The following is a 25,588-nucleotide window of genomic DNA, read 5'->3' on the forward strand; positions in this document are numbered from 1 at the left end:
AGCAATACATAAATACTAAAAGTCCCCAAAACCCGGCGCCACAAGTGCATGAGAAATCTAGAGAACATACAAAACTAATACTTATTATCTGAAAGTGATAGACAAAAATAATAAACAAGGTAGAGGGAGACTCCGGTGCTGCAGATCATAGCAAGGCAAGCAGCTCACTACTAAGTTTCCATGGATGATCGGCTACGCGCCCGCGTGACCACTGGTAGTACCTGTCTCAATACCTGCATATTCAGTGCAGAAGTGTAGTGTGAATACGAAAAATAATGCGTACCCAATAAGTATCTAGTCTAACCTCGTATAAGTAGTGACAAGGGGCCGACTTGACGCTTACTAGAAGTCAATAGTAGTATAAATGCATAAAGTAGACATGGTGAGTGCACAACAAGTAGCAACGAAGCAAATAAAAGTAACAACAGATATTCCACACACATGAGTCTATATCAAATTACTAAACATGTCATAATCGGCCTTGAAGGCGCTATCTCAATTGTTACCAAACCAAATCCAGTTCCATTTATTAAGCACGAAGCTGCTGAGGCAAACGCCCTGATCCCATAGGAATAGTGGTACTCAGTACTGCCTAGGCGAATGGTCCGATCCCATAAGAATAGTGTTACCAACCTGCCGAGGCGAACGACCCGATCCCATAAGAGTAATTTATTTTGCTTCCGAGGCGAACGACCGGATCCCATAAGAGTAGAAAAATTTACCTCGCTCGCGAAAACACATGCGAGACGAGAAGCCACAGATCCATCATGCATCAAATATTTCCCAATTATGCTAAAGTAAGAGACTATGTCGATGTCTTTAATTAAAAGCCTCAATCTCAGTCCTAATCAAGATAATTAATACACAGGATAGGCATAAAATAGCACAATTAAAGGCTTGATGTTAATTTATGTCTACCCGGACATGTCATGAATATAGCTACGTACAAACTCTCGTCACCTTGTGCATACGTAGCTCTCCATAACAAGCTGTACACAATAATTAATACACCTAAGGGGATAAGTTCCCTCTTACAAGGTTAGGCAAGAGACTTACTTCGGTTCCAAGTCCTTAATCCCCTCGTTAGATTTTCATGATGGCACCTAGTCTCTAAGACTAGGTAAGCCTAACAAACATGCGAAAATAACTGAAACAATAATTTAAAATCTCAAAACCCAACAACTAACACAAGAAAAAGTCTCCACAGCTCAATATATATACAATAGCCCAAAACCCAGTAAAATACAAGTCACAAGCTCTATGACAGTATCAAAATCATCCCTATATAACTGTATCTAGTAAAGAAGGAAAAATATATAAATGGATAGAAGGTGACTCCGAAGCCTTCGGACGCGGGCATGTGTACCTTGAAGTCTCCAAATGCGATCTCAGCTCACTAGTGCCGGTACTGATAGGAAGTACCTGGATCTACACAAAAAGATGTGCAGAAGCGAGGTCAGGTCAAGACCCTACTGGAATAAATAAAAGACTGAACAACTATAAGGCAGTGTAATAATGACAATAATGAAATTAAAACAACAAATAGCATATCAAGGTTAGCTACACAGAACTAAAGTAATTAGTGCAACACAGAGAAAAAAAAATAATATGCTAAGGAAACGACAATCAAAGACAAGTGCAAAAATGGAGAAATGCCAACAAGAGTCACTAACGAGGTACCGCCTCGTAGTCTCAAATCACAAGAATAAATCACAATCTTTCCTTATATCACCGCGGGAGCCTTTACATTTAATTTTAAAAATTATTTTTCCGAAATAGCATCCCCCGTTTTAGCCCACCTTATCACACCGCATGACTTCTAGTAGTTCCCCTACTAGCCATGTGTATCAAGCCCACCTTATCTCACCTCATGCATTTCAACCCCAAAACCTTATATCACCGCATGCGTATCAATATCATAACGTACCACAGATCGCACCTCAAGTGCCCAATATCACCACTTGCCAGAGAAACCAAACAATAATAGTAGTTTCATAGTAAAGAGCCTATGGCTCAACCACAAAGTACACAAGAGTCTCAACAATAACAACTGGAATGAACAATTCAACAGAATGGTATTTCACAACTTAATACTTTGCCGCAATATGAATCATGACCTTTATATCTCAATATCAATTTCAACAACAAGATATTCCACGATTTAACAACTTCAAGTAAAGAGTTCAACAATTAAGTAATGAATGCGGAATAAAGGAAACACGAACTTCAACTAAACATGTAGGGCAATTAGCATGTAAGATAATAAGACAAGTAGACATGTGAAAATAGATTAAGAATGATGAATGTACACTACTGAAAAATTGGTCTACGGTAACGCATGGAAAATCGTTCCCACAGACTGTCAATAGGTCTATAGGAACGGTTCTTGCAACGGTTTGCGTCGTCGTGGCTATAGATACGTCTATCGCAACGGTTTTCCATTTCTCTGTTGGAACGATTATTTTTTCCATTTGGAACGGTTTAAAAATCGTTACTATATTGCATATGCAACGGTTCTTAACCGTTATCATATTATTTAATGCAACACTTATGTAAGCTATTGTTATGGTTATGTATGGATATAACAACGATTTCTTTAAGCTATCATAACGATTTTATTTGTATTGGAACGGTTTATAGATCATTTTGGAACGGTTTATAGGACATATTACAACGGTTTTTATTGTCTAATGGAACGTCATTTGTGTCCTATTGCAACGGTTCTAGTAGGCTATTGTAACAGTTCAGTTAAAACAAAAATATAGCCCCTGTTATAAATAAATATTTATATATATAATAAATTATAATAACACTAAAATTTAAATAAGTCATAAAATGAAACTATTAATAATATAAATTATCTATCAAGCAAATAATATCCATAAAATAAATGTTCTAACCCAAATGCATAAGTTTAATACATTTCAAGAGAGAGAGTTTCAAAAATGTTGATAACAAAAGATTTCCATAGAACATTCATCTATAGCAATTCAAAATTCATCTCAAGTAAGGTCTAATTCTTCACTGCCATCATCTTCTTCCATTTCTTGATCTACTCCACCTACAAAAGAGGATAAATAAAGTCATTAACCTTCAAGAGAATCCGGTCTAAGAATGCTCATAGCACAAAGTGCCATGAGGAGGATTATCAGCCTTGCAACTTTGTGCCACTCTGGTTTTGTTCTTGTTGTAGGTAATGATCTTTGATATAGATGCATTAGGGCTTTAGCTAAAGTTATCCTGTTTTGTGGTCATCAGCTAATTGAAATGCATGTTTGTGTGCCTAGTGGCTGTGTGTGTTCTAAGCTATGCATATAACTGCATTTTAATGTTATCATAAGACACCACAAAGAGACATACAAACTAGAAATGCATAGAATTTAACTTTTGTACACTGGTACTAATCCAACCGCATATGTCTTTCTCCTACCAAAAGGAAAGAAATAAGGATTTCCCCTTTGCTTTGACAATGAAATTCCGCCCCAGGTTCCCTTCATAAAATTTATAAAAGGGAGAGATTTATTGATATATTTATTGGATACATCGGGACTGACGGGGCTCGAACCCGCAGCTTCCGCCTTGACAAGGTGGTGCTCTGACCAATTGAACTACAATCTCAGGGAAATACGGGATCTAGCAGAAAATTTGATTCTTTTTTATCTCCGAATCGAGTATTTCTGAAGTACAAAGGGGGTTATATCATCCCATGGCGGATTGGTGAATTATTGGGCCAAGCTGGATTATTCTAACTTCGTAGAGCCGGTGTTGTTGTTGCCTGCACGTAGGGCCGTGTCCCACTCCCGCCCCGGGGCGCTAAGGGGCTTTTGTTTTTGGAACAGACGATAGTGTTTTGCTGACGCCTCGAATCAAGCTTTTATTGCAACATGCTATGCTTTCTCCCCCATTGCTAGTAGGTTGATGGGTCGCGCGCCCGGCAAACATGTTTTGGCCTTGTGTGTCCATAACTCAATATAGGTGACCTAACGGATATCTTTCTTTTTATAAGCCCACAAGGGATTTCATCAGGGTAAATTCCAATCTAACTATCAAATTGCCTACCTTATTTTCCAAGTGTATGGGCAGTTCCTTATAATTATCTTTTAGGTGATCCCATCGGTGTATAGAAGTTAAACTCAAATGCATATGAAAAGATTTAGAGTTGTGAACCTGCTGCATTGCTGACATAAACTCAAATGCATATTGAAAGATTTAGAGTTGTGAACCTGATCTCATGTGATCGTTCTAGTTATGTCATCAAATATTATTCCTTTGTGTTCAATTAAAATATAAAGAAAAACTCGCCCAGTTTTATCAAGAACTACTCGTTTCAAAACCAAAAATGGATTTGATATAATTCAACATAATCTAAAAAATGTCAAAAACAGGAATGATTTAAAAAATTAGTCAAGCTAGGCCATGAATTAACTCTAATCTTCTTCACTTTTCATTTTCATTATATATAATCTTCAATGCCTATGAAAGTTGAGTGATCAAGATTGAAACAAAGGCAAGAAAGTTTTAATATTCTGTAGGCACCATACATACATAAGGACTTAGAACAAAGTATCTGTTCTAAGTCTTTCCTCTCAAACATTTGAAAGTCAGTCACCCAAAGAAAAGCTAAACATTTTCTCAAAGCTTCCAAATATTAAATAAGTACAGTATTTCTTTTAGAAGTTAGTTCAGGCAATACTACAGACAACATTTTAAGTCCACCCCAACTTTCTATTTATCTTCTATAACAAATCCAACAGAGGCCCAAGATAGAATCTTTAGAATTTGTTTCTCCCTAAAGGCTAAAATATGTAAAAGCCACCAAGATAGAATCCTTAAATAAATCAGACTTTTACCCAGAATATCTTCTCCCCCATGCAACAAATTTACCAATTAGCACAGAATTATGCAGCGACTATACAACAACAAAAAGCCGGTAAGGTAACATAAAAGAATATGCATCATAGTAATGACACTAGCTAGGCAACCACAGAATTATGCAGCGACTAAGTGCCATAGGCAAAGTAAAAACATTACTAGACTATTCAGACTTTGCGCGAGAGAGAGAAAGAGAGAATTGGTAGAAGAAGAAGCACAAGGAAGGAGGAGAAGAAGAAGAAATAGAAGAAGATGTATAACATTTGGTACGTACTGACCTTGATTGTTATTACCAGCAGATGGTCGATTGTTTAGTTGAACATCATCTTGTTGTGCAGAGGAAGCTTCTATAGGTGAACGAGCACTGAACCTTAGCATGTCAGGATCAAGTCGCAATTCTAGGTTCAGACGCTGAAGTCGTGCGACGACATTCATTATAATATCTTGTTCCATAGCATCCTTTTGTACGTTCAACTTTTCCTGCATTCTTTGTTGCATCCTCTCTTCCATTTCCTCCATTTTCTTCTGCACTCTCTCATTATTAGCATCTAAAGAAGATCCAAGATTCCCTATTTTTCCTTTTAAGACAGTCTTGGTAACCCCTCGTCCATACAATCTCACGCAATCCGGATGTTCAGGTCCCATGACTGATGCAAAAGCGTCAACTGAATGGCTGCCATCTTCACTTTCTTGAGTTGATTGTAGTCTCTCCATTTCAGCCTACAAACAAATGTGAGAGAAAAGAGTTTAAGTAAATAAAATTGAATCAATAATTAAGAACAAATAAATAATCACGACAAACTTTAAATTAGAAATTTCTTACAATTTTACTAATCGTATTGTCATATGAGCTTTTGTATACTCGGTCAAGTTTTCCTTTTCTTGTAGCCACAAAGATGTCCTTACTTGATAGAATATCCGAAGTACCAAAGATTTCCTTCTTTTTTGCCTAGTTACATGAAAACAGGTATAAGAATCTTTCCATGTAAAGTTAGCAAGTTCATAATTTAAAAAAAGAAGAAGAAGAAGAGAAAATATCAAACCTCGCGAATTAGAGCAAAAGGTGTTCTGATGCATATAACATTGCGTTGGTTATCAAATTCAATAATTTTGTAATAAAGTTAAACTTTACCCTGCAAGTATTAAGATAGAATTAGAATTAAGAAAAAAAAAGTGTGAAACTTTTTCAAAAAATTTGACCATGGGAAAGAAGAAAGAGGATGAATCCCTGACTTGAGCAATCTTGTTAATTTGATAACTATGTAAGATGTCCAGAATAACAGCCTAACTGGAGAAATACCTTCATCACTATTAAAAGGTAAAGTAACTTTCAAGTAATTATACCTATAATTCAGTGACCCATAATACCATTCTTCTTAAAACCTATACTGCATTTTTCATTCTTCTCCTTCCTTTTTTATTGACAAATTTTCTGCTAAATTTTCAACAGATCTAACAATATTTCTAAAATGCCGTAAAAATAATTCCCAAAGTAACAAAAAAAGTCGAGTTTTTGGCATAAAAAAGATCCTTATTCCTTAACTAGCTAAATGTCTTCACCACAATAGCATTGAACCTTCTAAAGCTTAACGAATATTTTGCTATCTTTTGTTCAACTTAAGGATTATTTTGCCATCTTTTGTTCGTTTTTTTTAGGGATTGGCATTTTTTTTTTGATTGAAAAAAAATTACGATTAAACTAACCCAGAAAGAAAAAGATTCAAAAAAATATCTTTGTGACAGTACTTTTGTCTATTTTCTCTTAAATAGGCACAACATAACTCCCATTTGCAGGCAACAAGAAGTAGGCGACTTAGCATTTCCTAGAAAAATTGAACAAAATGCCTTATGTTTTCCAACAAAAAGATGAAAAAAGCAATATAGATTGACACAATCAAGGATAGTAGGAAAAGATTAAAAAAGGCGTCAAAAACACTTACCGTCGCCGTCAGCGTCGAAAAACTGGTGTTGGATTTAGGGATTTGGAAGAACACCTGGTTTGGGGAAGTACACCTGGTTTGGGGAAGTACTCGCCGTCAGCCTCGAAACAGCCAAATCAACTTCTGCTATGATACTAAGGAAATCTTTGGGGGAAATGAAGACTTGAGTCACTGCTGCCTTGATTGTTGTAAGAGAAAGGACTTTGGAAGTTTAGAGTGAAAGAGAGGAGATGATTTTGTGAGAGAAGAGGATTTTGTGAAAGAATAGGTTTTGATTTGGGATATCTGATGCTTTGGATGCATAGACGGGTTAGTGGGCAATGGTAACTTTATATATCTATCACAGTTTAAAAGAAATATAATAAATTATTAACATGAAATTCAATATTAGCAGAAAAATATTTATATTTATAACATACAGTTCCATTAAAATAAGAATATTAATTATTAATCCCTAAACATAAGCAATTTGAATGAAAAGTCAATAATTCTTTGTACAAAAATCATGCCTTTTTTTTCTCTTTATCTATTAGCTTTCTTTCTTTTTCTTCATCTTCTTAATTTTGTTTTCTTCCGAAACCAATATATTTTCTAAATTTATTCCATTCATTTTTTTTAATTATCTTTCTTAAAAAATTTTTCCCCTTCTTTCTTCCTTTCTTAACATAAAGATCTTACTTCGATAATAATATACGCTAATATATACAAAACGTATATATAAAAAATATACATTGAATTAACACATATAAAATATATAAAAAAATATACATAAAAAATACATCTTCAATTAAGATGACACTTAGACATGTGAAATATACATAAAAAAATTATAGCTTAAATTTAATTAAGATGGCATATAGATATACAAAAAACATATATAAAAAAAATACATTACATCCTGTATTAAAATGTCACTTGACATATAAAATATATTTGAAATATACATTAAAAATACATCTTAAAATAAGATGGCACTTCACAAATAAATATACAAAAGTTATATACATAAAAATACATTTTGAATTAAAGTAATACTTGATATACAAAGTATAAAAGACGTATAAATCAATACATCTTGAATTTAGGTAGCATTTGGAGTGAAGAAGATGAATGTTGGAAAGGGAGAATGGAGATGGATAAAAAAAGTACTTTCCGTGATTAGTGAGTCAGTTAACTTATTAAATATTGAGCTTAATTTTTATAATATGCTAATAATGAAAAAAAGTACTCTTTATGGAATAAACAATAAATGATGCTATTTTTTTTAAATAATAGTTAAAAAAAGATCAAGCGTGTAAAAAAACTCCAAAATAATGGAAGCTTTAACCTAATATTATAATATTATTAAAATTAAATAGTCAAAATAAAAGAAAAGAGGAGTTATTTTGGTGGGTTAGCGAATTTTGGGGGGGGGGGGGAGTAAATAACCGTTCCAATAGATTTTTCCTATACAACCATTGCCATAAATAGTTCTATTAGAACGGTTTATAATATTGTTGCGATAAAAATATCTATGGCAACGGTTCTGTTACAATTGCAACGGTTTTATAGCTGTAGTATGCCGATATCACCTAAATTCTATTGTAACGGTTGCAACTGTTACGATATGTGGTCTACGGCAACGGTTGGAGAACCATTGTATCATAGGCCAATTTTCTGGTAGTGGTTAACATGTTAAGATAACTCAATTAAGGCATGAAAGGATTCTACATAACTAAAATCGGTAATTTTCATATTTAGCCCGTGCACACACTCGTCACCTTGCGTACACGGCTTTCACACATCACAATTATCACAAACAACACCAATCCTAAGAAAAAATTTCCCCACACAAGGTTAGGCAAGTCACTTACCTCAAATCACGCTAAATCATTCCATTGGTAGGCCTTTTTCCCCTATTACCCAACTCCGAACGACTCAAATCTAGCAAAAACAACTTCATACTATAAATATAAACTATAGAAAACTAATTCGAATAATAAAATTACGATTTTTGCAAAGAACTAAAAAGTCAACCCAAAAAATCAACTTGGGCTCGTGTCTCGGAACCCGACCAAATTTATAAAATCCGAACACCCATTCGATAACGAGTTCAACCATACAAGAATTACTCAAATCCGACATCAAATCGCCTTTGAAATCCTCAAATATTAGCCTAAGAAGTTTCTATCATTTCCCCCCAATTTTCCAACTCAAATCCCTAATTAGATGATAAAATTATCAATAGTTTCATGTAAATTAACCAAAACCGAGTTAGGAATTCTTACTCCAATAATCTCTCTGAAAATTTTCCGAACATTCGCCTCCCACCGAACTCTCTAAGTCCAAAATATGAAATAAATCCTCGACTTTGAAACTTAAATCTGCTGCCCAACGATTCCTTCATCGCGAACGCGGAATGTGCCTTACGTTCGCGATGCACAAAAATACACAGCTGCCAAAATCCTCTTCGCGAAAACGAGATGCACACCGAGTCCAGACCTACACGAACGCGACCCCCCTTATGCGAACGTGGTGAATAACTTCTCCTACCTTAGAGAACGCGTGTCTACCTTCGCGAACGCGAAGAACAACCTCACCTGCCTCCCCAGATACCCTTTGCGAATGCAAGACCTCTCTCGCGAACGCGAAGAAGGAAACTAGATCAGAAAATTTAGAAGCTTCAGCAAATTCTTCAAGATTCCGAATGCGTCGAACATGGTCTGAATTACACCCGAGGCCTCTGGGACCTCAATCAAACATACCGACAAGTTCCAAAATACATAACGGACCTACTCGAGGCTAAAAATCACATCAAATAACATCGATTCTATGAATCGCCACCCAAATTCAAGCCTATGAACTATGAACTTTCGAATTCCGAAACTGATGCCGATTCATACTAAAACAAATCCGATTGACTTCAAATTTTGCACACAAGTCATAAATGATATTACAGACCTATTTCAACTTGCGGAATCGGAATCTGACCCCGATATCAATAAAGTCAACTCTCGATCCAACTTTCCAACCTTCCAAACCTTCAACTTTCCAACTTTCGCCAATTCTTGCCGAAACGACCTACAGACCTCCAAATCAACATCCGGACAAGCTCCTAAGACTAAAATCACCATACGGAGCTATTGAAACCGTCAAAATTCCATTCCGGGGTCGTCTTCACAAAAGTCAAACTACGGTTAACTCTAACAACTTAGGGACTATGTGTTCCATTTCATTCCGGAACTCACCTGAAACCAAAACTAAATACCCCAGAAAGTCACATAATCACAATATAGTATAGAGGAGGCAATAAATAGGGGATCAGGGCTAAAACATTCAAATGACAGGTGGGATCGTTACAGATTTCAAGTCCTCAATCCGGCTCTTCAACCTCACTAGAACTCCTCAAACGACGCCGAGGACTCCGAAACTAACCAAAAATCGTATAAACTAATAAATATATGCTCAAAAGTTCATAATTTAGCTATTAGAGTAATTACCCAACCCAATTTGGAAGATATATTTAATGCATTCAATTAAATTTTTTAGACTTTTATTCTCTAGCAGTCCTTTCAGAAATACGTGCTTCTTGATCCTGATTTTTCCATTCAAATTTTGTCCTTTTTTCAAAAAACAAATAAAAAAAATTTCGTTGACAATGTCCCAATTTGAGGCAAGGACACCGGTCAACTTTGCTCTTAAATGATGTATTTGTTGTGCGATCATCATCCTTGCAAATTTGTTTGCATCTTTTTGCAAACTGCGACATTATTTTGTTTAATTTCGTTCGTGGATTTCTTTTCTTTCTTTCAGCTTTTCTTTTTCTTTGGCCTTTTGGAATTCCATGGAAGTGCTGTATTCAATTTTCGAATTGGAAAATGATTTCAAGTAATAAATATATGGAAGTGCTGTATCCAATCTATAGTTTCTTTATAGATTTGCATTTCTTCTTTTTTCTTTCCATTAACTTCACCCAATTTGTATTTACGAATTGTACATTTAATTTACTTTTTCCTTGACTTTTTGTTCACCCTCACCCAAGTGGTTACTCCAACTAGGGGTGTTCATAGTATGGGGGACGATAAAGTATGACTTTTTAAATTTCAGTTCAATATTTTGATTTTTGATTTTTAAAAATATTCTACCATTATCATATCGAATTAATTCGGTATGGTTCAGGTATTATTAAGTTCGATTTCAATGTTATACAGAACGGTAAGTTGGTAACCATCGTTCGTTTGACTTCGAATTCAATCGAAAATTATGACTTCTGACAATGGTGGGAACTATTTGATGCTTGAAATGAATAAAAATTGTCTAATGTTGGCTCGGAACAACACACAAGTCTGAGTAATCTATTAATCTATATATATATATATATATATATATATATATATATATATATATATATATATATATATATATATATATAAGAGCTGAAGGATCAGAAAGGTAATGCGACACTTCCTATGACCAGCATTGGTATTTATCTATTTTCTTCCTTTTCTACAATTTCTTATTCATTCTACTACATAACAAACAAACCAATTCGGGAAAAGACTATAGTTTTGCTTCTGAAGGGTCGCATTAGTAACGTAAAACACTAACCGTTTGCTTCTGAAAAGTTGCATTGTAATCAATTCCATTTACGCTTCCATTTTCGATCGTTCACTGTCTTTTGTCCTCCTCTAATATCTACCCATGCAAAGTGCAACAATTATATTCTAAACAGACCGACCTACGGGTATGCCTCCAGCTTATTTTGTGTTGCAATATCCTTCTTCTTCAATTCCTAGAATTATTAACAATGATATGATTGGTTAAATTTAAGTATTGATATTATTCTTTGTTGCGCAGTTTTACTTTTGAAGAAATGAAGAGATTTGACCACCACCGGACATAAATTTCGCGGCACAGGCCCCCTCAGGTTCCAGATGCTCATGACTGTTTTGACGTCAATAAATAGACAACGATCATGTATGCATGCTCTCCCACTTGAGAATTCATGTTGCCTTAAAAATATTATAAATTGAAGTGTTATTTGGAGAAAATTCTGTTTTAAAAGGCTAAATAAGTTATCCAGAATGATGATTGTCCGCCTCATTCTGTTGGAAAATTTGATAAAAAGGAAGTATTAGAAGTTGAAGTAAAAAGAAGTTAATGCTATATATGCAGATATGAAATTCACTTGGCAATAGGATTCAAAAGAAGATCTCTCTCTTATTTTGCTGCTTCTTGGGTAAGGGTTATAGCAAACTGAGTTTGCTCTTTTGTCATTGGTGCATTCACATAGTGACTGGCAGAGTGGCAGTTGGAGAGCTCGGAATATGAGATATGTTGGTGAAATTCTTTTTGCTTCATTAAAATTTTCTTCTTCTTTTTCTCAATTTGAATTGAATAATTGTTAACCTTCTTCATCTTTCTACTCTTTATTTAACCGTTTAATGTTGTATACTTTCAAGTACAAAATAATACTTAGGTAATGTATTAGTTATGGTGAGCCAAACATCCAAAGGATTTTGCTGTTCTCCTGCGAGATTGAACACATCTATTGGGATTCAGGAACGACAATAGCTTAACTTTTGGCCTACTTCGCGAGAATTATATTTGATTTAAATTTTTTTCGTATGGAATGAATTAATCATACAACTTTTGGCCTACTTCGCGAGACTTTTGGACTCATGTGTAGTGTGACAAAAGTCTTGAGTTGATCAGAATTAGGAGTTAAGGTATGTTTTACGTTATAAGAATTCCATTTCTTTTTCTTTCATGATTAGATAATCGAACGAAGAGAGATATTACATGTTCGCCAAGGGTATTCATCTTCAACAGTTATCTTTATGAAATTGTCTTGTATTCACTATAACTGGGAAGCAAGCCATCAAAGCCTTATTCTTCTGGCACATTAATTTCTCATGCCTGTGTTGATCCTCCAATTTATGGTAATTGCTGGAATACATATATAGTTGGGTGCTGAGAGAAAAGGTGGTTAAGTTTTTGCATCTGAACATTTCTTCAGCTCATGATATATGTCATGGGCGGCTTTCCAGCCATGCCCCATGATCCCTTGGACGCGCCCCGTGGCGTCCTGGCCAGCCTCCCAACGCCCGTCGCCACGGTCGGCCCCGTGGTCTCGGCAGCTCCAAGTGACAAGCGCGCATGTGCCTCTGTCGCCCCACCGATAGCCATCGCCAGCGCCCAGCCACAGGCAAAAGCCGACAGCGCCGCGCGCGCAGACAATGCCGCGCGCGCAGACCCTGATGCTAAAGACAAAGTTGCTGCCAACGGACTTGCTGCTGCTTTGTAGAAGACTAAGTCCTTTTCATTGTAAATATAGAGTAGTTTTGCTGCATTTTCTTTAAGTGTGATTTTCCAGCTTTCATAGGTCTAGTCATGTAACTTTGGTTTATTTTTTTTAAGCATTATTAAGGGGGACCAAGCAATCAAAACTTTCAAGCAAGCAAACAATTCTCTGTACTGGTGTCTCTCCCCCCGACACCGTCTTGTTTTCTGTAATAGCTTTCATTCAATGCAATCAAGCTTTCTTTCATTCTCAATTCTCTTTTCTGCTCTCTTTCAATTGCTCCTGACATTGGTTTTCCCGTACGGCACTGACAATCTAGTCTAGCGTACGGAGGGGACCTCAGTTGGCGGACAGCAACCGTACTGACATCGGTTGCCTAGCCTTACGTCGCCCTTCCAAGGAACTTCAGGAAGGCGCCGCGTAACAGTTGGTATCAGAGCCTAGGCTCGACATCGGACGAGGGATCACATTGCAATTACCACCATTTCTGACCATGGTGAATTATGGGGATCGCATCGCGACCCTTGAGGGAACAGTTGACGCATTACGGCCCATCGTGGAAATGGTGCCCGATCTAAAAACCAGCCTAGTGCAAAGGTTGGACGACCTGGACCGCAGACTCATCCAGGCCGAAGTTGACATAGAAAACATCAGCCGCGACTCTGAAGGAGACCGGCAAACAGCAGCCACAGAGGCAGCTGAAATTTTTGGTAAATTTGAGGTCCTCCAGCAGGAGCGTGCCGAGGATTTAGCCAACAGGGAACAAGAGGCAGACAGGGTGACTGCCATGCAACAAACCATTGACAACTTGACAGGCCAGCTCAATGTTGTCAATGCTGCTTTACAAGGCCTACTTCGAGGAGGCGGAAACCAATTTGGGGGTGGTGTGAACCTCGCCCCCATGGCACAAAAGCTGAAAATTCCTGAGCCAAAGCCATACAGTGGAGCTCGGAATGCCAAGGAAGTGGAAAATTTCATTTTCGACATCGAGCAATACTTCGATGCCGTGGGAAGCCTGGAAGAAGCTAAGAAGGTAGCAACTGCTGCCATGTATCTTCAGGGTGATGCCAAACTCTGGTGGCGGGTGAAGTACGAAGCCATCAAGGCAGGTGAAGATGCCCTCGACACATGGGCGGAACTGAAGGCAGCCATACGCCTACAGTTCTTCCCCGAAAATGTTGAGTACAATGCCAGGAGAAAGTTGCGGGAGCTCCGCCAGACCAAATCAGTGCGAGATTACGTGCGGGAATTCTCCGCGCTCATGCTGAACATCCGGGACATGGGGGACAAAGACAAACTCTTCACCTTCCTGGAAGGGTTGAAACCTTATGCCCGGATGGAGTTGCAGAGACAAAGGGTAGACACGTTGCCTAAGGCAATCCAAGCAGCAGAGTGCCTTGGGGATTACCAAGTGGAAGCCCGGAAGGATAGGCCTCAACAGCCTGTCCGAGGAGGATACAAAGGGGGCCAACCAAACACTAGTGGCCCTAGCAGAAGTGGAGGAGACCGGAGTGCACCCAAATCCAAGACTCCCTCTTCCGGCAGTACTAGTGCTGCATCTAACAACAATGATCGGGGGAGGAAGCCCCCCTCAGGATGTCGCCATTGCGGCGGACCACATTGGAATAATGAATGTCCACATGCACAGATGAATGCCCATCAAGCTTTTGAGGATGGGACGGATGACGACGCCGATGATGCGGACCAGACCGAGCCAGTAGGTGCATTCAATGCAATTGTTGGCTCCATTTCTGAGCCCTTAGCGGGTACCAGTGCCGGTATCCGCAAGAAGAAGGACCCCTGTCCAATTGCCAGGAAAGGAAATAAGAAGGCGAATTTGAGGACTCCTCCTCATCAAGAGAGGACCCTAATGTTCGTTGACATGAAGGTAAATGGCAAGCCCATTCGGGCAATGATAGACACAGGTGCCACCCACAACTACTTAGCCTCGACTCAGGTGGAGCGTCTTGGACTAGTCGTAGGAAAGGGCAAAGGTCGTGTGAAGGCTATCAACTCACCACCTCAACCAGTGGGTGGAATAGCCAAAGAAGTACCAGTGAAGCTTGGCCCTTATGAAGGAAAGTTCAACCTGCGCGTAGTGATCATAGATGACTTTGAGTTAATCGTGGGGTTGGAATTCCTGAGACAGACCAATACCATGCCCGCACCGTATGCAGACATGCTGCTGATGATGGGGGCAAATGGGGCCAAGCCCTGCATTATTCCGTGCATTCCCATGAAGATGGCAGCCGAGAACATCTCGGCCTTGCAGTTGAAGAAGGGGGTAAAAAGACATGAACCCACGTTCCTGGCTACCCTCTGCATGGAAGATATAGAACGCTCCTCGGGTCCCATTCCTGCACCCGTGAAGGAGTTACTTCTGGAATTTGAAGACATCATGCCACAAGACATGCCAAAGCGTCTTCCGCCTAGGCGAACTGTGGACCATGAGATTGAGTTGGTGCCGGGTGCGAAGCCACCTGCCCGGGCGCCATACAGAATGTCACAACCCGAACTCGCCGAGCTTCGGAGACAATTGACGGAAATGCTAGACACAGGGATCATTGTGCCCTCTAAGTCCCCATACGGGTCCCCTGTGCTATTCCAAAAGAAACATGATGGTAGTTTGCGACTCTGCGTGGATTACCGGGCTCTAAACAAAATCACCGTGAAAAACAAGTACCCTATTCCGCTAATGGCAGACTTGTTTGATAGACTGGGTGGTGCGACGGTATTCACCAAAATAGACCTGAGGACAGGTTATTGGCAAGTTCGGATTGCCGATGGTGATGAGCACAAGACGACCTGTGTGACAAGATATGGGTCGTACGACTTCCTGGTTATGCCCTTTGGCTTGACTAACGCGCCAGCCACATTTTGCACCTTGATGAACCAAGTCTTCCGAGAATACATTGACGAATTCGTCGTGGTTTATTTGGATGACATTGTGGTATATAGCCAGACACTAGAAGAACACCTGGAGCATTTGCGGAAGGTCCTAGCCCGATTGCGGGAGCACGAACTATATGCGAAGCTATCCAAGTGCTCCTTTGCTCAGAAACAAATTGACTTCCTCGGACATGTCATCGAGGAAGGGAGGATCAAGATGGACCAGCAGAAGATTCAGGCCATTACAGAATGGCCGCCTCCTAAGGATATACATGCCTTGAGGTCGTTCCTTGGCCTATGCAACTTCTATCGGCGGTTTGTGAAAAGTTACTCCCTCATTGCAGTGCCGCTGACAGAACTTCTCAAGAAGGCCACCCCGTGGGATTGGGGCCCCAAGCGGGCAAAGGCCTTCGACGCATTGAAGATGGCTATGTCCAGTAGCCCAGTCTTGGCCCTCCCTGACTTGGCCAAGCCATTCGAAGTGCAAACGGATGCCTCCGACTATGCACTTGGTGGAGTATTGCTACAAGAAGGGCATCCCGTAGCGTACGAGAGCCGGAAACTGAAGGATGCAGAGCGACGCTATGCCGCCCATGAGAAAGAATTATTGGCTGTCGTTCATTGCTTACGCCTTTGGAGGCATTATCTACTGGGAGCCCCATTCGTGGTCAAGACAGACAATACAGCCGTTAGCCATTTCATGACCCAGCCAAAGCTGAATGGACGACAGGCTAGGTGGCAGGAACTCCTAGCGGAATTTCACTTCAACCTGGAGTACCGAAGTGGAAAGACCAATCATGTTGCTGATGCACTCAGTCGGAGAGCTGATCTAGCATCGATGTGTGTTCTCGCCGCCCTAAAGGGAAGCGAAGTAACCACCACCATAAAAGACCAGATACAGGATCTACTCATCAAGGATCCTGCTGCACAGTATTTGGTTGATTTGGTAGGACAGGGCAAGACTCGCCAGTTCTACACCGAAGATGGGTTCCTGAAGGTGAAAGGGAACCGACTTTACGTTCCTAAAGGAGGAGATCTGCGACGGACTCTTCTTGCAGAATGCCACGATACTTTGTGGGCCGGTCATCCCGGCGAGGAACGCACCATGGCATTGCTTCGCCGTGCATATTATTGGCCTCAAATGGTCGATGACGTCGCTCAGTATGTGAAGACTTGTCTAGTATGCCAAAAAGATAAGTCAGACCGCTTGACGCAGGCAGGGCTCTTGGAACCACTAGCTGTACCAAAAAGACCTTGGGAAAGCGTTTCCCTGGACTTCATCACCGGATTGCCCAAGGTCGGAGATCTCACAACTATCTTGGTTGTGGTGGATCGGTTTTCCAAGTATGCTACCTTTATAGCAGCCCCACAATATATATCAGCAGAAGATACAGCTCGACTATTCTTCTCTCATGTCGTCAAGTATTGGGGCTTACCTAAAGACATTGTTAGTGATCGCGACTCACGCTTCACTAGCAATTTTTGGACCCAACTCTTTAAGTGCCTCGGGTCAAAATTGAGTCATAGCTCAAGTTTTCATCCGCAATCTGATGGCCAGACGGAGCGATTCAATGGCATGCTAGAGGAATATCTCCGGCACTTTGTGACCGGATCGCAGAAGAATTGGGTGAAGCTTCTGGATGCTGCTCAACTGTGTTTCAATTCACAAAAGAGCTCAAGTACCAACAAAAGCGCTTTTGAAATTGTTACCGGACAGCAACCGCTACTCCCACACACAGTGAACGCACCAAACATGTCAAAATCTCCTCGGGCTGCCAGCTTCTCAAAAAAATGGAAGCAAAATTTGGAGATAGTGCGGAGCTATCTTGTCAAAGCCCAAAAGCGGATGAAGAGGCATGCTGATCAGAATCGCCGCTTTGTGGAATACCAGGTGGGAGACAAAGTGATGGTCAAAATCCCAAAGCGGTACTTGTTTGCAGGGGTCCATGACCCTCGCCTATTGCAAAAATATATTGGACCCTTGTCCATTGAAAGGCGCATTGGGAAAGTTGCATACCGGGTGGATACCCCAGCTTGGTGGAAAATCCATCCTGTTTTCCATGTCAGTCTCCTGAAACCTTTTCGGGAAGATGTGGAGGATCCTTCACGAAGCCAACTCACAATACCAAGTATTCGAGGCCCCAATTCAACCGGAAAAAGGCGTGCTGAAGCTATTCTTGATGATCGAGTGATTCACGCCTCAAGAAAAGATCACCAGGAGTTCTTGGTGAAATGGCAGGGATGTGATGCAGAGGAGAATACTTGGGAGAGGGGAACAAACCTCAAAGCCTACAAGAGCCTGATTGATGATTACCTTGCAAGGAAGGCGCCGAGGACGTCGCCAACTCAGGTGGGGGAGAATGTCATGGGCGGCTTTCCAGCCATGCCCCATGATCCCTTGGACGCGCCCCGTGGCGTCCTGGCCAGCCTCCCAACGCCCGTCGCCACGGTCGGCCCCGTGGTCTCGGCAGCTCCAAGTGACAAGCGCGCATGTGCCTCTGTCGCCCCACCGATAGCCATCGCCAGCGCCCAGCCACAGGCAAAAGCCGACAGCGCCGCGCGCGCAGACAATGCCGCGCGCGCAGACCCTGATGCTAAAGACAAAGTTGCTGCCAACGGACTTGCTGCTGCTTTGTAGAAGACTAAGTCCTTTTCATTGTAAATATAGAGTAGTTTTGCTGCATTTTCTTTAAGTGTGATTTTCCAGCTTTCATAGGTCTAGTCATGTAACTTTGGTTTATTTTTTTTAAGCATTATTAAGGGGGACCAAGCAATCAAAACTTTCAAGCAAGCAAACAATTCTCTGTACTGGTGTCTCTCCCCCCGACACCGTCTTGTTTTCTGTAATAGCTTTCATTCAATGCAATCAAGCTTTCTTTCATTCTCAATTCTCTTTTCTGCTCTCTTTCAATTGCTCCTGACATTGGTTTTCCCGTACGGCACTGACAATCTAGTCTAGCGTACGGAGGGGACCTCAGTTGGCGGACAGCAACCGTACTGACATCGGTTGCCTAGCCTTACGTCGCCCTTCCAAGGAACTTCAGGAAGGCGCCGCGTAACATATATAATGCAATCCTACATACATGACAAGACGATTCATTCAATTTTTTTTGCATTGAAAAATGAATAAATTAAATTATATCGCCAATCAATTCCCTGTATCCGCTCATTAGTGCTTTTAGTCTCTTTACTTGCATACTATTTTTGTGCTTTTAAGTCTCTTTAGTTACTTTCATTACTGGGAAGTTACAGAGGAAGAAAGAAAAGGAAGATTTGGAAAAAGTAAAATAATCTCAAGTGATTAAAATTAGAGAAACAAGTTATAAAAAGAATTAAAACTTGAAATATATTCCATATTTGGACTTAAGGACTAAATTTTTTTAAATACTCAAATATTATAGAAAAAAATTAGCTCTTTTTATGACAGCGCGAAGTGCAGATAAATTTACTAGTTGTATTATATATGACTATATGTAATTAAATATTTAGTTTATATGTACTAGTAAAGGAGAGAAGCTTTTACCCTAAAGAATTTTAGGATTTTTTGTCACGACCCAAAATCCAATTAGCCGTGATGACATCTAACCCAACCCGCTAGGTAAGCCAACTTTCAACTATCCAATTCCAATAACAATTATTAAAGCAATTTAAATAAATAAAGATCTTAATCTTATACGTTTCCCAAGAACTGGTAGTACAAATCATGAGCTTCTAAGAATAAAATTTACAAAGATGATATGAAGTAAATACATCTTCTGTTTGAAAGGTACATAAACATAGTTTTTATTTTTATTTTTATAATCTAAGGCTACCATGAACAACAGGCAGCTACCATAAGAACGCAGGTACTTCTTCAAATCCGGCAACCATCGAGCACAGCAACAACAACAGCCAATATCTGCACGCAATATGCAGAAGTGTAGTATCAGTACGACCGACCCCATGTACTGAGTAAGTAATAAACCTAGCCTTAGGTTGAAAGTAGTGACGAGCTTTTACCAAGGTCGGGTCCCAAACCAATAGTCCACAACATTCCATAACAACGTAAAGCAAATAATACAAGAAGTAACTCAGAAATAAAATGCTCAGCTAAATCATGATTTTCTAAAAATAGTTCTTCCTTTCAAGTACATCAGTGAAAAACCCAAATCGTTTACCGAAATTGCCAAAAATATGAATAAGTTAGAAAACAGTAATTTTTCCAAACTCCTTTCAATAATAAATAAGATGTTTCATTTTCTTTCCAGATAACCCGTGTAAAACAAATGCCTCACTATGCCCATCTGTCAACATGTGTGAGAAATTATAAAAGATGTGATACTGTACAGTATGGGAAAAATACATCTCTATGCTTGTATGTCATGTGTGCATGTCAATGCGATGCAACTCAGTGATAAAATCATATGCATACTCTCACAGTAACACAGTCACTCAATCCTCCCAGTCACTCAGTCCTCCCAATCGCTCAGCACTCGCACTCGGCGCTCGCACTCAGTAGGTACCTACGCTCACTGGAGGTGTTCAGACTCATGAGGGGCTCCTACAGCCCAAGCGCTATAATATGTACGGACAACTCACGTGATGCACAGACAACTCACGTACCGTAATAATATCTGGATCCGCACGGACAACTCACGTGCTGCATGGACAACTCGCGTGCTATAATAATATTTGGATCCGCACGGACAACTCACGTGTTGCACGGACAACTCACGTGCTATAATAAAGCCTATAAGGCCTGCTGCAGGTGGGAAGCCCCGATTCACATAATAATCCTTACAATTAGGCCCTCGACCTCACTCAGTCATCAATCTCTCCAGTCTCTCTCTCATGGGCTCACAATGCCATGAGAACATCCCAAAATGATGATATGATGTATCAATAAATAATAACAGAGACTGAGATATGATATGTAATGACATGAATATGACTGAGTATGAATTTTCAATTTAAAATAAATAATTCACAGCAATATAACCTCTGTGGGTCCCAATAATACTGGCACATAGCCTCAACATGATTTTTAATATGCTTTTCAGCTCAATTTCTTTAACACATAAAACCGCATGGAAAATGCCAAGATTATTTAACTATAAAATTTCACAGAAATAATTATGTCACAATTTCTATAGTGCACGCCCACACGCCCGTCACCTAGCATGTGCGTCACCTCCCAACAATTCACATAATACATATATTCAGTATTCATACCCTCAGTTCCAAGATTAGAAGAGTTACTTACCTCGAACAAGCCAAATCTAATGTCGAGCAAGCTAAGCAATGCTCCAGAAATTCCATTCTGCGCGTATTAACTTTCAAACGGCTCGAATCTAGTCACAATTAATTTGATTTAGCCCACAAAAATTATAGGAATTAATTCCATATCAAAATACTATTTTTTTCACAAAATTCGAAATTACGCCCCAAAAATCACCGGTGGGGCCCACATCTCGAAATCCAACAAAACTCACAAAATACGACAACCCATCCAATTACAAGTTCAACCATACTAATTTCACTCAAATCCGACTCCGAATCGATATTCAAAACTCGAAAAATTCGTTTTGTGATATTATAGAAATTTCCTTCTATTTCTCTTGAAGATTTGATAATCTTACACAAAAAATGAAGATTAATTCATGAAATATAATTACAAGGGAGTCAAGAACACTTACCCCAAGTTGTGTGAACAAATTCCTCTCCAAAATTGCCCAAACCGAGCTCCAAAATGACCAAAATGAGAAAACTCTCGGAAACCCACATTTTTAACACTGCCCAGGCATTTCCGCACCTGCGGTGCCTGGGCTCGCACCTCGGTGCCTGGGCTCGCACCTGCGCATCCGCTTTTGCGGACGAAAATGCGCGCCTGCGGAAACAACCGGCCTTCTCAAATCTCGCATTTGCGGTGCCCTTCTCGCATCTGCGGGCTCATAGATGCGCATACCCCTTTGCAGATACGGCCTCGCAGATGCGGCAATTTCTTCGCACCTGCGAGCTGCCCAGTTCCACTCTTGGCCGCTTCTGCGACTGGTTGCGCGCACGTGCGGCTTCGTACCTGCGATCAAAATCTTCGCAGGTGCGATCACACCAGTAGGCAGCATTTCCTTAAGTCCGAATTTGATCCGTTAACCATCCGAAACTCACCCGAGGCCCCCGGGACCTCAACCAAATATACCAACAAGTCCCATAACATAATACAGACCTACTCGAGGCATCAAATCACACCTAATAACATCGAAACGGCGAATTACACCTCAATTCAAAATCAACGAACTTAAACTTTTAAATTTTATATCTTGTGCCGAAACACATTAAATCAATCCGGAACGACTTCAAATTTTTCACACAAGTCATAATTGATGTAATGGACCTATTAAAATTTTCAGAATCGAATTCCGACCCCGATATCAAAAAGTCAACCCCCCGGTCAAACTTCCCAAAAATTTAACTTTCGGCATTTCAAGCCTAATTCTACTACGGACCTCCAAATAATTTTTCGGACACGCTCCTAAGTTCAAAATCACCATACGGAGCTACTGGAATTATCAGAATTCAATTCCGAGGTCGTTTACACATAAGTGAATATCCGGTCAACTTTTCCAACTTAAGTTTTCAATTACGAGACTAAGTGTCTCATTTCACTCCGAAATCCTTCCGGACCCGAACCAACTAACCCGATAAGTCATAAATCAACTGTAAGGCATAAATTGAGCAGTAAATGGGGGAACGGGGCTGTGATACTCAAAACGTCCGGTCGGGTCGTTACATTCTCCCCCACTTAAACATACGTTCGTACTCGAACGTACCAAGAGTTGTTTCCAAGTCATCAAATCACTATTCTACCTAACCACGCACGAACCCGGGGGTGAACCCACGTTACCCTATTCCATTTAAGCTTGACAACACAATACAACTGAAATCATTGATTTAACTTTAGCCCATAAATCTTGGAATTTAATTTCCAACCTTTAGAATTTCTTTCAAGACACGAATCTTATATTTACACACTGTATGAGTTTGAACAAGTTGTATCAAGCCACAACCATAATCATAACCACGGACATAACCACCCAAAATATTATACAACTCGCACGCTCGTAGCACCATTCCTGATCATGGTGACTATTCCAAAACCAACCAAATACTAGTATTAAACCCATATCGAACCAAACCTCATCCCAAAAACCTTCGTACACTGTTGATAATAAAAGAAACACGTAAAATTTCATGACCACTTACCAGATCAACAAGTCACGGAGCTCTCTCGCCCCAACCAGAACCATAATCGCTTTCTGAGCCGACTTTCAATATTATCCTTCCGAACATACCGTAATCAAACCTGATAGTACCCATTCTAGGTCCAATGACCTTATATTACTAAACACAACTATTCCACAGACATGCCACATCAATATAACTCAGAGCCACAACCCGTGCCATCCGTTCACCAATACGCAACAATTCAAATGTACTCAGTCATGGAAAATGACTCAAATGAGAGAACTGCCCCACAAGATTAACAAGTACTGCCACAACGAAATGCTGAAAATACATCACACACCGTAGAACCATCACCCGATTCTAACACAAGGTTCATACCTTAACATAACTCCGCTGCAATGCGTGACCCCATCCAAACGTTAGTCCATATGATATACCCCGAGCCACCCTGCTCAAAATTAATAACCACGGAGAGGAAAATGACACAATGCCACACAAAACCTGAAAGAACATAACCAATACGCAATCAATCATGCAATACCCAAATGCTCATCTCATTCAAATTCTGCCATAAGGTCCCCAATAGAACCGCACCATGTGTGCACATAACCAATGAATCACAACTCCTCGTAGCATAAAGGAGTAACTCATAGATCATTTCAGAACACGAATACATTCAACATCAACCGAATGGCACATCCCTCAACAATAACACTATAGAGCCAATCATTCCGGCTTAGTGTAGAATACACATCTTAATTGGGCCTACCAATGGACCCCCAAATCAACTCTGGTCACCCACAGTAAATAAATAACCCTCCGAAAATTCACAACGATGGAGTCATAATACATACCATTATCTGGCTAGCTTCGGCTACGACTTCACAGTCCGCAACCATGAAACAATCTGCTCCAAATCCATAGAACACACGAATCACCATTTCTGATTCCATCTCCACCGCCCGAATGTCTAACACATCTCATACACAATCATACCACGAGGAATATTTCTCCCATTCTTTCTTGCCACATAGCAACGTCTTAAAATCAGTAGTCGATCAACCAGGAAAATGCCGCAATACCTATAAAATATCCATAATTCAAAGCATAATGCGCCTTCTGAAATGTATACTCTACTCACGCAATACCAAATAGTGATAGCATTCATCTAAACATCGAAAACTGTTCATCCCCTCTAAGAATTTATGACCTCCCTTTCAAAGCTAAACCGTGACCTTGCACACGCCAACCTTAATCCCACACAACACACCGCATCTATCATGCCATCATTTGAAAAATACGAGAACCTCATAATCATTCTGATTCACAAGTAAAATACATATCCGATCAGCCAGAAGCCTCCCATTTGATCCCATCCGGTAGAAAATCACAATACTCAACATGCTCCTCAAGCCGGTAGGAAAATACCCATCTCAACTCATGGTAGAAATCCTCTAGAATTCTTTGGAATCCATTTATTCTTCCGAATCTGTTTTCAGATTGATACTTCTCCTTGCTAAAACGCCACGATCTTTAGCCACAGCTCACCCCACAAACCTAGCATAGAACCACAATGCCTTACGACCCATAAGCAACTGTATTTTTCTTAAGCACCTTCAAGAATACCACAACGGTAACACTCACTTTGAAAATACCTTATGTGAATTTAAAATTGTTCTTCTTACCTTTCTTATACTAAAATGTAGAATCCATAGTCATACAAAATTTTCGCAAGTCCAGGCACCATCAAATGTAAATCTTGGATTTTATCCATATACAAGTCCGGTGAAATTCTCAATTGCTATATATTTTGAACCTATTGGAACCTTCTCGAGAGTCACCCACTTTGCTCAATCCAAATTACACCGCCCAAATGGGCCAAAAGACACGTGCTCCAATAGCGCAACAACACTCAAAGAATTAACTCTACTTTTTAATACCACCGGTCAATTTCATACTCCGTGGGCACTACACCATTTACAAATAACAATTCACTCATCCCACGATTTTCATATACTCATAAAGTGCAATACAAACCGTATCCAGAAATTTTCTTACTTGAGTCATTTTCGAACTCTCCATCTGCAAGTCATCACTGATTCCTAAGTATACTTCAGACCAAAACAAAAATTTGACACATACCCATGAATTGATTTGTCCATAGCAGACTCCCCCACTTGGCTCAAAGCCGTAGATTAAAACATTCCATAACTCACAATACCAATACTCTATTACTGCCATAATGCCACAATCAGTTCAACGAAACTTCTTCTCAAACTCATGCAACGCCAACCATAAAAATACCCCAAATCCTCCGCTAAGCTTACAATCATTCTCTTGATACTCAAGTCAACTTTCTCAGCCAGATTCAAATTCAAATCTC

General features: G+C 39.9%; 1 protein-coding gene across 1 annotated transcript; it reads right to left on the reverse strand.

The window, feature by feature from the left end:
• Window positions 1-2,831: 2,831 nt before the first annotated feature.
• LOC107770547 (uncharacterized) lies at window positions 2,832-7,115 on the reverse strand. Its single transcript, XM_016589870.2, has 5 exons — window positions 6,813-7,115; window positions 5,916-6,005; window positions 5,696-5,821; window positions 5,151-5,592; window positions 2,832-3,061 (listed from the first exon to the last, which is right to left on the reverse strand). The coding sequence occupies exons 4-5, from the start codon at window positions 5,584-5,586 to the stop codon at window positions 3,003-3,005; spliced, it is 495 nt and encodes a 164-aa protein (XP_016445356.1). The 5' UTR covers window positions 5,587-5,592; window positions 5,696-5,821; window positions 5,916-6,005; window positions 6,813-7,115; the 3' UTR covers window positions 2,832-3,002.
• Between the last annotated feature and the right edge of the window lie 18,473 nt (window positions 7,116-25,588).

The sequence above is a fragment of the Nicotiana tabacum genome, chromosome 12 (assembly GCF_000715075.1).
Source record: "Nicotiana tabacum cultivar K326 chromosome 12, ASM71507v2, whole genome shotgun sequence".
Lineage (NCBI taxonomy): Eukaryota > Viridiplantae > Streptophyta > Magnoliopsida > Solanales > Solanaceae > Nicotiana > Nicotiana tabacum.

Bases quoted from the DNA above. Each gene is read 5' to 3' on its own strand.
- LOC107770547 (XM_016589870.2), bottom strand. From the start codon at position 5,586: ATGGAGAGACTACAATCAACTCAAGAAAGTGAAGATGGCAGCCATTCA. The intron at 3,062-5,150 runs GTCAGTACGTAC...CCTCTTTTGTAG, and splicing joins TGCTGGTAATAACAATCAAG to GTGGAGTAGATCAAGAAATG.